Source organism: Euprymna scolopes, chromosome 20 (genome assembly GCF_053919585.1).
Source record: "Euprymna scolopes isolate OS-2025 chromosome 20, ASM5391958v1, whole genome shotgun sequence".
NCBI classification, from domain to species: Eukaryota; Metazoa; Mollusca; class Cephalopoda; order Sepiida; family Sepiolidae; genus Euprymna; species Euprymna scolopes.
The window spans coordinates 83044092-83058346 of NC_136501.1; the positions used below are offsets into that span (position 1 = coordinate 83044092).

The following is a 14255-nucleotide window of genomic DNA, read 5'->3' on the forward strand; positions in this document are numbered from 1 at the left end:
ATCAATAGAACGTAAAAATTTTTTTATTATCAATAGAACGTAAAAAATTTTTATTATCAATAGAACGTAAAAATTTTTTTATTATCAATAGAACGCAAAAATTTTTTTATTATCAATAGAACGTAAAAATTTTTTTATTATCAATAGAACGTAAAAAATTTTATTATCAATAGAACGCAAAAATTTTTTTATTATCAATAGAACGTAAAATTTTTTTATTATCAATAGAACGCAAAAAATATTTTATTATCAATAGAACGTAAAAATTTTTTTATTATCAATAGAACGCAAAAAATTTTTTATTATCAATAGAACGTAAAAAATTTTTTATTATCAATAGAACGCGAAAAATTTTTATTATCAATAGAACGTAAAAAATTTTTTATTATCAATAGAACGTAAAAATTTTTATTATCAATAGAACGTAAACATTTTATTATTATCAATAGAACGTAAAAAAATTTATTATTATCAATAGAACGCAAAAAATTTTTTATTATCAATAGAACGTAAAAAATTTTTTATTATCAATAGAACGTAAAAAATTTTTTATTATCAATAGAACGCAAAAATGTTATTATCAATAGAACGTAAAAAATTTGTATTATCAATAGAACGTAAAAAACTTTTTATTATTAATAGAACGTAAAAATTTTTTTATTATCAATAGAACGCAAAAATTTTTTATTATCAATAGAACGCGAAAAATTTTTATTATCAATAGAACGTAAATTTTTTTTATTATCAATAGAACGCAAAAATTTTTTTTATCCATAGAACGCAAAAAATTTTTTATTATCAATAGAACGCAAAAAATTTTTTATTATCAATAGAACGTAAAAATTTTTTATTATCAATAGAACGCAAAAAATTTTTATTATCAATAGAACGCAAAAGATTTTTTATTATCAATAGAACGCAAAAAATTTTTTATTATCAATAGAACGCAAAAAAATTTTTATTATCAATAGAACGCAAAAATTTTTTTATTATCAATAGAACGCAAAAATTTTTTTATTATCAATAGAACGCAAAAATTTTTTATTATCAATAGAACGCAAAAATTTTTGTATTATCAATAGAACGTAAAAATTTGTTATTATCAATAGAACGTAAAAAATTGTTTATTATCAATAGAACGTAAAAAATTTTTATTATCAATAGAACGTAAAAGATTTTTATTATCAATAGAACGCAAAAATTTTTTATTATCAATAGAACGCAAAAAATTTTTTATTATCAATAGAACGCAAAAATTTTTTTATTATCAATAGAACGTAAACATTTTTTTATTATCAATAGAACATAAAAAATTCTTTATTATCAATAGAACGTAAAATTTTTTTTATTATCAATAGAACGTAAAAAATTTTTATTATCAATAGAACGCAAAATTTTTTTTATTATCAATAGAACGTAAAAAATTTTTATAATCAATAGAATGTAAAAAATTTTTTATTATCGATAGAACGCAAAAAATTTTTATTACCAATAGAACGCAAAAAATTTTTTATTATCAATAGAACGCAAAAAAATTTTATTATTATCAATAGAACGCGAAAAATTTTTTATTATCAATAAAACACACAAAAAATTTTTTTATGAATAGAACGCGAAAATTTTTTTATTATCAATAGAACGCGAAAAATTTTTTATTATCAATAGAACGCGAAAAAATTTTTAATATCAATAGAACGCGAAAAAATATTATTATTAATAGAACGCGAAGCGATTTTATTATCAATAGAATGCGAAAAATTTTTTATTATCAATAAAACGCGAAAATATTTTATCAATAGAACGCGAAAAGTTTTTTTATTATCAATAGAACGCAAAAAAATTTTATTATCAATAAAACGCGAAAAAATTTTATTATCAATAGAACGCGAAAAGTTTTTTTATTATCAATAGAACGCAAAAAAATTTTATTATCAATAGAATGCGAAAAAATGTTATTATCAATAGAATGCGAAAAATATTTTTGTTATTATCAATGGAATGCGAAAAATATTTTTGTTATTATCAATGGAATGCGAAAAAAATTTTTTATTAGCAATAGAACGCGAAATAAACTTTATTATCAATAGAATGCGAAAAAACTTTGTTATCAATAGAACATGAAAAAAATTTTATTATCAATAGAACATGAAAAAATTTTTTATCAATAGAACATGAAAAAATTTTTATTATCAATAGAACATGAAAAAATTTTTTTATTATCAATAGAACATGAAAAAATTTTTATCAATAGAACATGAAAAATTTTTTATTATCAATAGAACATGAAAAACATTTTGTTATCAATAGAACATGAAAAAATTTTATTATCAATAGAACATGAAAAAAAATTTATTATCAATAGAACATGAAAAAAATTACGAAACATCAGAACCTGAAGCATGGCTTGAAAACAGCATGCTCTCTAAAAAAAACAACATTATATTGGTTGTGGACTAATGATAAACAATATTAAACGATACTGGAAGACCAAGCTTTTACAATGTACGAATAGCATCCCTTAAAGGGACAACATCTATTCTTATAAAAGGTCTGGGATATAGATTTGACTCATTGGGGAATCTAGTATTAGCCCCAGAAGTGGGTGGGTTTGGGGTGATCTTTTCAAACTAACTAAACTAAATATATATATAAACCCCCCCCCCCAAAAAACGAGAAGTCATTTTAATGTTTCTTTTACAACTAAACCTTTGTCCAGCAAAAAATCAATCAACTTCAAAATATAATTACTATTCACACAAGCAATCACCCATTCAGGCACTAAAACATATGATAAAAAGTTTGTTATTACTGCTGAACTCACCAACCACATCTGGATCCATACTGGCTCCAGAGAGAACTTCAATACCTACTAGATACTGTTTTGGAATGTCTAAGGTTGCAGATGTTTGTCAGGTCAACTAGGCATGAGGACACTTTTCCCTACAAATAAACCCTGACTAAGTATTCAAAATCACATAGTATTCACGGCCTAAATAAATATGGTTTACCAACACTGACTTTTACTAGGAATGGTACAACTTCTTCAAGTTGTGTTATTGCAAGTAATAGCACAAAACTTGATAGTCTACCAGCCAAAATGAATTATTGTCCTGGAATCGGTAAGATCAAGAAACCACATGAAAGATATATTATAACATATTCAAATGATAAACTGGGGAGAGAAAAATTATGTTCTCAACTTCTTTATTAACTAATAGTTTGAGATGCAAAGGAGAACTTTAATGAACTATTTCAATATCTATGCAAATCATAAAGAGATCAAGTGTTAGTCCCAGGAAGGGAACCCTCTTGATTATGAGAACTTCTCGTGAATTAAAATGAAACAAAAAAGTGCGTTAGATCCTTCAAATGAGACAAAAAAAACTGTTAAAAAATCTATCTACACTTCTTATTGGAGGTTCCAAATGAATTCCTCTTTTTTTTGTGAAGTCTTAATGCCTATTAGCAGAACGTCATTAAAATGAACTTTAACCCGACAGAATTCATTATTATGAACTATTTTTTTTTCTGGCTGGTCAAGTACAACTTAATTTGCATCGTCCAATATTAACCGAGCACATAAAACTATTTGCTTAGTTACTTAATGACACAGACAACTTATCATTTGGTTTGTTTGATTTCTCTCGATTGTCATAAGGTTGTAAAAAATACGTTTGGATGTTATTTTTTTCTGAACTTTTAAAAGTAATAATAATAAAAACGTTGTAAATACGAACTCCCAATTTTCAAAACTTGCGGAATAAAAAAGTTTGTTTCGTCTTGTTTTGATTTTTCTTTCTTTCTAATCATTCACGAGAAATTTTTTTTTTTTTATTTACATAATTTTCCATAACTAATAAGATAAGTAGACATTTTGTATTTATGATTATTAATTTACTAGTAATCTTTCAGTTCTGGGTTTGAACTTTCTAACATATTTTTATCGGCTAAGCGACTTGCTAGAGTTCTTACAAACCTGCGATCCTGGATATGAGCTTAAACTATATCCAGTGGTGAGGCCCCAGCTTGCGGGCTTTGGGGAGTGTGGAGCCACCCTTTAATAACCATTGCTCCAAGGTCCACTCTGACCCGGAGTGGTAGTATCTGTTAGGGTCCCAACTATGGGTTAAATAGAAACCGACTTGAAAACAACAAATATATTCTATTAAAAAAAATTCTTCAAAATCTTTGGATTCGGCATTTAATAACCTAAAAAAGGGTTGATATGCCATAAAACAAACACAAAACAACCAATTACAAACCTGCTTTCTTGTTCATTAAACTGAGACTGGGATGGATATGAACATTTTATGTATTTAGAAATTTGATTTAAAACATTTTTGAAAAACGAGTTAATACTTGAGTATTTACGTACTCTAAGTGACCAGCATGTTTAATAATGGTTAAGTAAGGATGTTAATTAATTGTTAAGTAAAGATGTTAATTAATTGTTAAGTAAGGATGTTGAATAATGGTTAAGTAATGATGTTAATTAATTGTTAAGTAAAGATGTTGAATAATTGTTAAGTAAAGATGTTGAATAATTGTTAAGTAAAGATGTTGAATAATGGTTCAGTAATGATGTTAAATAAATTTTAAGTAAGGACGTTAAACAAATGTAAAATAGGATGTAACATAATTCTTAAGTAAAGATGTAAAATAATTGTTAAGTAAAGATGTTAAATAATTGTTAAGTAAAGATGTTAAATAATTGTTAAGTAAGGATGTTAAAGAATGGTTAATAAGGATGTTAAATAATGGTTAAGTAAGGATGTTAATGGTTTAGTAAAGATTTTAAATAATTGTTAAGTAAGGGTTTTAAATAATTGTTAAGTAAAGATGTTAAATGATTGTTAAGTAAGGATGTTAAAGAATGGTTAAGTAAGGATGTTAAATAATGGTTAAGTTAAGATGTTAAATAATGATAAAGTAAGGATGATACAAATTTTTTAAGTAAGAGTGTTAAATAAATGTTAACTAAGGATGTTAACTAATTGTTAAGTAATGATGTAAAATTATGGTTAAGTAAAGATGTAAAATGATTGTTAAGTAAGGATGTTGAATAATTGTTAACTAAGGATGTTAAATAATTATTAAGTAAAGATGTTAAATAATTGTTAAGTAAGGATGTTTAATAATGGTTAAGTAAAGATGTTAAATAATTATTCAGTAAGGATGTTAAATAATGGTTAATAAGGATGTTACATAATGGTTTTGAATGATTAATCGCTAATTGCCTTAGGAGCACATTTGAATACATAGCCACATAGTTGAGTACAGTCGAAGAAAACAATCCACATGACTTTTTCCAAAGGAATCTTTTTGAATCATCAGATGGATTCATAAAGAATTTTCAAAGTGCATAGTTACTGAATTCTTAGAAAAAAACAGATGTTGGCAAATTGTCAACGTTTCTCATTGAAAGGGTGACTGCTAATAGGGCACACCCAAATTTGGTTAATAAACCCAGGAACGGAAAACTCTTAGTGGCAGTAAATGAGGAAAAACAAAACAAACAAAAAAAACAACGAACATGTGGCTAACATTAAAAATGGAAAAATTATACATTTACAAATGTAAGGTTTTACCTGCACGAAAAATGGAGAAACTTGTAAAATAACTTGCAGGTTGTTTATTGCAGCTAGTGTTTTCACCTTGAATTTTATTCTCATAACGTTTCAGGCAATGTAACCTCTGAATTTCTTTAAATGTATCTTATCAAACTCAGGAATGTTCATATCGAACTTAAAAATCTCTACAGAATTTCGAATAGAACGTTTTATTTAAGTGCAGCTTGCTCCCATTCTTACATGGACCTGTGGTGTAACGGATATAAGTGTAATAATTAGTTCTAAGTGACAGTCTTTTGGAGGTTGAAGATTCACATCTCAATGATATTGATTACTTAAAACATACCCGGTCGTAGCTGGCGAAACAAGAGCAAGATGGTTGAAGACATCGGCCGAAACGTTGTGATGATAACACCCAAGATGAAAACAATAGTCGAAATAACACAAATAAACTGAAACGCAGGCGTCAAAGAACACAAGAGAATCAGCACCAGAAGACATTAGAAACGAACACAATTATACGAGATCACAAAACCAAGTTTATAAAACTGCTTGACAATAATATGTAAATCATATATAGACGAGAAACGCACAAATATTGCATGAATTGGTTGTGAAATGTATAGAGAAGAGAAAAATAGATGAAAAAATACGCAATAATGAATTACAAGTAAAACTTGAATTTAAGCCGCTGAAATACACATTTGCCGAATTTTTGTTGGAGGAGCGACAACGTGTGTGTGCTCAATTTACGTAAAATTCTTCATATCTTGGAAACTACTCGCTTGCTGGAATTTTAAACGTTATTTTCGTTTTCAACATCCTCAAAAACTTATAAATGTCTTAATTTCCCAAGTTTTTTTTTCTATAGTGTGGAAAGTCGATTGTCTGCCCATTTGCCGATCTTATATTCCCAATAGGTGTCGCTAGCAGTGTATCATTCAAAAACAAGATGGTGGGAAGTTTTTCTTCGATAAAATTTCTCATAATATTTGATTTTCTTAAATAAAAAAAAATCTACTTGATCGATTTACGTAATTTTTGGAATATGACATTTTCATGCAGTTACAAGTACGTACATTATAAAGATTTTTTTCAGATTTTTATAGTAAAAAAGATTACTAGTGGCCCATTTATAGACTTGCACCGAGATTTTGTTATTGTCTAAAACATGATGGAAATAAAAGAAAAATAATTAGGTAGAATTAAATATCGATGTGCCAGATACGATGCTATTTGGGTCTAAATTATAAAATTCACCTTGATAAATTTATGTGTTAGATAACTGTTATAATTTTTACTGCACTTTTTTATGATGGAAATTGTGGAACACTTTTTTATGCAGCAAAACCGAGATTGGCTAACGCCCGTATCTACTTCTGTGGTAAATAGTTGCGCCTGATCGGAGTTCATTCAAGTTTCGGTAAATTCTCTGGATGGAGCCAGCCAAACCGTTCCAAGGTGAATGCAGATGAACATTGAAACAGGATGCCGAACTATTTCTGGGTCCCTAACCTCTATGGAGTTTGTTACTGGAACCGAGATTGGCTAACGCTCATATCTACTTCTGTGGTGAATAGTTGCGCCTGATCAGCGTTCATTCAGGATTCAGTAAATTCTCTGGATGGAGCCAGCCTAATCGTTCCAAAGTGAATGCTGAAACAAGAAAACAATCAAGTAAAACCTTGCGATGGCTGGCGAGTAGGTTAGTTAGATTAATATGCAGTTTGCACGGCTAAGCTTGAAGGTATTTGAATAACAAATATATGATAAGAATGGAATTTATAAAAATAATAATCAATCTGAGTAAATTAAAAGAATGCAATAACAAAATTTTGCTCATTTTTAAAAGCGCAATTCTAGTTCCAAAAGTTCCAAAAGTTCCAAAAGTGGGGTGAAAAGTTTGTAGAACAAAAGGAGCAACGTATGATATATTAACGAAAATCGAAAGAATCAGTCAGATTTAAGAAATGGAGACGTCAGGCGATCCAATACTGTTATCAATCAACGGGAGTGTGTAGAATTGTATCCCCAAAGTTTTACCCGGTACTTAACCTGACATGCATCCGAAAATAAATACACTTGGTATGAGAACAAGGAAGTTGTCTTGTGTTATTCGCATGTTTCTCGATTTTATTCCAGCGTCTTCAAATCGAATGCCAACCACTGGCAAACAAAGGAACCAGAGTATCGCAAGGTACGTTATTTTGCCTGTGCATTATGCATGCATGAAGTTATTACTGTCACCGACCGCATACTTGAACTGGAGACAATAGTCCATTAAGATTAGCCTGTTAAAGAACTGTTTCAGGTAATGTTATTCGTCTTGTTTATTGAACTTGTTTATTGAACTTGTTTATTGCATATGTTTACACGTCACATCCACACGTTTTGACATATTGATATGAAGTATGTTACAACGGATGTTTATTTATTCTTGCAATGAAAATGAAGTATTTCACTTTACACATACATTTAAAGACTGCTTTCATGTCTGTATAACGCTGTATGTAACATTATGTAACGCAATACAGAGGTGGGGGTGGACTCTGTAACACTCATAGGCAATACAGAGGTTGGGGGGGGGGGCTCTGTAACACTCATAGGCAATACGGAGGTGGGGGTGGGCTCTGTAACACTCATAGGCAATACGGAGGTGGGGGTGGGCTCTGTAACACTCATAGGCAATACAGAGGTTGGGGGGGGGGCTCTGTAACACTCATAGGCAATACGGAGGTGGGGGTGGGCTCTGTAACACTCATAGGCAATACGGAGGTGGGGGTGGGCTCTATAACACTCATAGGCAATACAGAGGTTGGGGGGGCTCTATAACACTCATAGGCAATACGGAGGTGGGGGTGGGCTCTGTAACACTCATAGGCAATACGGAGGTGGGGGGGGGCTCTGTAACAAATCAAAGTTGCTTTTAATTTACTACTAAAATGAATAAATTGAAACTTTGTAAAAATCAGTTAATATTGCAGGTGCGATTGTGAGTGTGCATAAAAGAATTTGTAACCAAGTGTTGCTGTGTTTATTTTGGCTTTGCACATCTGAAACCAGAAACGTTACTTGATGCAGATTAATCCATATTTTTAAACAGGAGATTAATTACAAATGCGACAATGTTAAAAATAAAACTTTTGAAAATGAGTTAATATTTTCATGTTTCAAATTAAACGGTTCATATACCATATACTAAACGAATAATATTGTAGACCTTGTTTATTGAGCAGCAGCAAATAGGTATAAAATTTCCGTATAAGACTGCTATCTAATCAAGAATTAATATTTAGAAAAAAGTTTTTAAAATATTAATTCTTGATTGGATAGCAGTCTAATACAGAAATGTTATTATAGCCAATCAGAGATTTAGAAAAAAATAGCCGGAATGTTAATACCATGCACTAAGATTCGCTCAAGTAAGAAATATTCCTCAGGGTTTACCAAAATCTCTTTTGCCTTATTGTCAGAAACAAATTCAGACTGCTTGCTGAAAATTCTGTTTCTTTGTCTATCCTTGAGGCCATGCCACTAGTAAGGGTGCTGGAGGTAAACGTTTTAACTGGGCTGACATTATCCGTCTGATAGTCAGGGAAACGAACCTTGGATTAACCACTAAGGAGGCTGTTCTATCAGCAGGTGCAAAGTACTGGGGGTGCTGTATTGCCATTTAGTAAATGGACCATGCAGTAGTTTCTGGTGGGGCCTCTCGATGCCATCTTAGTGGGTAATTGTTACAGCTTTACCTTATCATGTACTACAAAAAAAAAGAAAATTCTTCATTTCTTTTTCTCTTACTTTCCCTCCCTGCTCTAAGCAAGTCTGTCGACCTATTCCACAAATGGAAAGTCTCAATCATGAAGGGTTTCCAGAAAAAATACTCGATTAAACCCAGATCTCCAACTTCCAATGTAGACCCCCACTACCAGGTCTCCTTCTCCAACATCAAGGGTCTATGTTCCAACCTTCCAGAGGTTCAAACTCTATTAGAGGAGACTAAACCAGACCTGCCATTGGACCGACTATTTCCCTAGATAAGTTCGTAAGTAAAGGATACTCTGACTTAACTTCTAAATCCGACTTTCAAGGTCGCCTTGGGCATGGGGTATGTGCTTACATTAAAGAGGGCTTTCCATGTGGTAGGGGCATCTCCAGAGAAGATCCTAACTTACCCTATATGTGCTTCCGGGTTGCACTTGCTCACACTATTGCGTTTATATTTGCACTCTATCACCCCCACAACAGTGGAGTTACTATCTTTAAAATCATATCTGAGAAAATTGACCACGTCTTGTTTGCATATCCTTCAGCAAACATTCACGTCTGTGGAATGGTTGACCCACTCAAACAAGACCGATGACGAGGGAAGGTTCTGTCACGATTTCTCCATTGCTGATGAACTCACTCAGATTGGTCACGAACCCACCCGTGTGCCCAACACAGACGGACAGTATGCAAGTCTCCTAGACCTCTTTCTCACAACTTGCCCTGAGCTATGTTCATCTTTTGTTTTGTCTCCACTGGGATCTTCTGACCACTCTGTTGTATCAGTTAAGATAAAAACTAAATGTAATAGGTACTCAGACATACCTCTCCATCGTACAGTATATCGATACTGTATGGCTGACTGGGGTAGCTTCCATACATTTATATCAGATCTACCTCTGTATTCCATGTTTAAAAAGGATGTGTCCTCTATAGTATCAGACCTGACGGAATGGTTAATTGTAGGTATACTGTTTCATACTCTTGAAAAAGTTCCAGCAAAAACCCAACAGCCAGCCATAGTTCTCTTCAGAATATGCTACTGCCATTGCACACAGAAATCATTTTTTCCATTGCTTCCAACGTAATAGATGTACTGAGACTAAAACCACTTTCAGGACTGCCAACAATCATTGTAAAAAAGTAATAAAGAACGCAAAAGTGTTGTATGCTCAGTCTGTCAAGTCCAAAGCGGCTTGGTTCCCGTCAGTTTTGGCAAATAGCAAACAGAATCCTGAACAGAAGCGTGTGCTTTATCCCAACTATCAGCAATGAACCTGAGGTAATCTTGTCAGCATCAAACAAAGCCAAACTCTTTGCCAAGAACTTTGTAGCTAATCCTACCCTTTACGACTAAGGCCGTCAACCCCCAGTATTTCCTCATGTATCTGAAAAAATGCTATGCAACATACAAATATCTGTGTGTGATATTGCCAAGCTAATCAAGAACCTTGATTCCAGTAAAGTAACTGGCCCTGACGGCATTCCAATTATAGTGCTCAAAACACTTCAACCAGAACTAGCGCCCATACTTATAAAGTTATTTAAGTGCTGTCTTAAGGAGAAATGCTTCCCAACACCATGGAAAATCTCATCAGTATGCCCTGTATTTAAGAATTCAGGTGATCACTCATCCCCCTCTCAGTACAGGCCAATAAGTCTCCTGTGCATAATGAGTAAGTTGCTGGAATCTGTGTTAAATAGAGAAGTAGTCAACCATCTCATATCTTCTTAGTGACACACAATATGGTTTCTGTTCTGCTAGATCTACAGTAGACGTACTTACAGTTATATCTCATAGGATTAGCGAATCTCTTGATGGAGGCTTCCTCTTTAGGGCAATTTCTCTTGACATATCAAAGGTCTTCGATATGACATAAAGGTCTACTTTACAAGATCTGCAGCTATGGTATAATTGGAAATGTCTTCTCAATTATAAAATCATTTCTCTCTGATAGGTTCATAAGAGTAATATATGATGGGCAGAAATCAGAAGCTCTCAGTATTAATGCTGGAGTCCCTCAGGTGTCCATCCTGGGCCCAACTTTCTTCCTGATCTACATTAATTATCTTCCAAATCACATCCTTACATCATTTGTAGACATTTATGCTGACGACACTACCATCTATGGATGCACATCAAAAACTGTAAATGACCAAGTTCTCTCTGATTCTCTCTCCTCTTATCTTGAGCATGTTGTACAATGGGGAAAGAGATGGCTGGTTACTTTTAATACATCTAAAACTAAGCTTCTATCTTTATATCATCAACGCTCTGATGCCCATCTGACATCAATTGAAATGAATGGCTCTCGTCTTGGGGAGGTTTCATGTTTTGACAAGCTTCTTGGCTTGACCGTTACTCCTGATCTGAAATGGAACACATATTAAATCCATTGCACAGGGCGTTGGAAAAATGGTATAATCGTTCAACCGTTCCAGTAGATATCTCACTCCTGGTGTAATTCTCCACCTTTATAAAAGCCAGGTACGGCCAATAATGGAGTACTGTTGCCACATCTGGGCTGGAGCTGCAAGAAGCAACTTATCCTGCCTTGACAGAGTTCAAAATAGACTTCGTAGCTTAGTAGGGGATGCCCTTTTCTCTTCCCTGCAACCTCTTTCCCACAGAAGAGACGTTGCGAGCCTGTCTCTACTTTATCATTATTTCCATGGCAGGTGCTCGTCTGAGCTTCAATCTATGACCCCCCCCCCGCCAAACTTCCACGAAAATCACTCATCTAACCCAAACCACTATTAATAGTTTCCCACACTCTTTATCTGTTTCTAAACCTAAATGTAGATTCCATGAACAAAGCTTCTTTCTTAGAACTGCACACCTGTGGAACTCTGTTCCGTTGGCCTGATTTCCAGCTGACTACAACCTGATTGTCTTTAAGTCCAATGAAGTCCAAGTTTTTGATGGATCGTCGCCCTAAATAATCCAACTTACAAAAATTCCACTACTTATGTTTACTATGCTATAATCACAGTATAATATATGCCCATTAACCTTATCCTCGAGTGGCCTCCAGGCCTCCATAAATGGTGATGATATTACTTCGATATGAGAACAATAAAAATTACTACTGAAAAGATTTTCAAAAATGCATGTATGAAACAAAAAATCAATGTTTAAGCATTTTACAACACATTCTCAAGTGCTTCCTTTTCCTCAAGTCAATAAAGAGTCATCATTTATCACGAATTAGAAGAAACTTTTGCTTTGCTTTGCGACCTAGTGTCTAGTTAAAATGTAAGTATGGTGTCGTCGTATTAACGTCTGTCCCTTTTCCTTTGCAGTCATGGCTGTGTATATCACGAGCCGCAGCGTCTGTGATTAACTTGAACTGTGGATTGATACTCTTGCCAATGTGCAGAACTGTCATGACTGCCTGTCGGGGGCTGCAACGAAAGGTAATTCAACTTTGATCTTCAATAATTTTCTTGAACTTATTTTGATTAAATTCTCAAATCATATCTCCTTTACTTTTTATGTGTTCTGTTTAAAAAGAAAAAAAAACATTGCCGGAGCAGAAGTATCTGAGTTATCTACATTCTTACCCACGTTACAGAATGTGCCAACCTGTCTGGAAGTTAAGAAAACTTGTTCTGTCTACATGTGGAATTTAGAAGAAGATCTTATCCTATTTCTGGCTCGTCGTTAAAAGCTTTGTGACGTGAGCTGATCCACTGTCCATCTTTGCATGGCTTTTACAAATTCTGATTCTGCGCCTGTCAAGCGATTTTTCTGGTAGTAGTCGTATAGACTCCCAGAATATAGCCAATATAATGTAAGTAACATTTACTTATACATTATATATGCATATGAATAAATCGATTTAAAAAAAAAATCGAATTATAGCACCACCACCAACAAAATCAATTACAACAACAATAGAAGCAGCAGTTATACTTACAAGAGCAAATATTAAAACAATAAGCCCTTTTCAGGGAATAAACCGGGACGGGATAGGAATGCTGAGTCTCTTAACTGTATCCACAGTAATTACTGCCTTCCATAGTTGTTGTCTTACAATGTTTTGGTCAACTAATCCTTCAGACTCCTTTGGATAGGATTGAAACCGCTATTTTCAGACAATACTCACCTGGAACCGTAGAGATTCAACGCCTCTATCCACTGTGCCATGGGTCCTGAAGGGCGGTTAAGGTTTTTTGGTCTTATAAGAAGTTTTTGTTCTTATTCGGTCTTCCGTCGTCTTAGTGAAACAATAACAACTATGAAGATGAGGATAACAATCCGCAAAAAAAAAAAAAAAAAATGTATTAACAAAACAAATAAAAAAATATAAAAATGTATTAACAAAACAAATAAATGTAAAAAAAAAATATAAAAATGTATTAACAAAACAAATATAGCAAAGAAAAGCCGCAAGATTTTTTCCACCGAAAGGTTTACTAATTTTCTCTCAAATTTCATTACAAACCTATGGACGGTGTAACTTTTACAGCTTATTTCAGAAGATACGAAGAATTTTTTTCGAAAAGATGTCAGTTGTGATGTGATGAAGAAAAAACTATATTGTTTTTAAAAAAGTTCAGTAAAATACGAAGTACCCGGATTTGATTCTGCATTTTGTAATAAGAAACAAAAAACGGATGATATTTCGTCTAAAGAAACGATTGAAATATTTTGCGAACGTGACAGTTTGTTTCACTCATATTATAAATGCTTAAATGTTTAAATGTTTACATACTTAAATGTTTAAATGTTTAAATGTTTAAATGATTAAATGTATAAATGTTTAAATGCTTAAATGTTTAAATGCTTAAATTTTTAAATGCTTAAATGTTTAAATGATTAAATGTATAAATTTTTAAATGTTAAAATGTTAAAATGTTTAAATGTTTAAAAGCTTAAATGTTTAAATGCTTAAATGTTTAAATGTTTAAATG

The 14255-nt window shown here is 32.3% G+C and overlaps 1 protein-coding gene across 1 annotated transcript in view; it reads left to right on the forward strand.

Annotated features, from left to right (window-relative positions):
* LOC145241502 (NADPH oxidase 4-like) overlaps window positions 1-14255 on the forward strand; it is a 288627-nt gene that overhangs the window by 147274 nt on the left and 127098 nt on the right. Inside the window, exon 3 of the mRNA XM_080104521.1 lies at window positions 12642-12755. Coding sequence (XP_079960647.1) covers window positions 12642-12755 — 114 coding nt within the window. The remainder of the gene's footprint in view (window positions 1-12641; window positions 12756-14255) is intronic.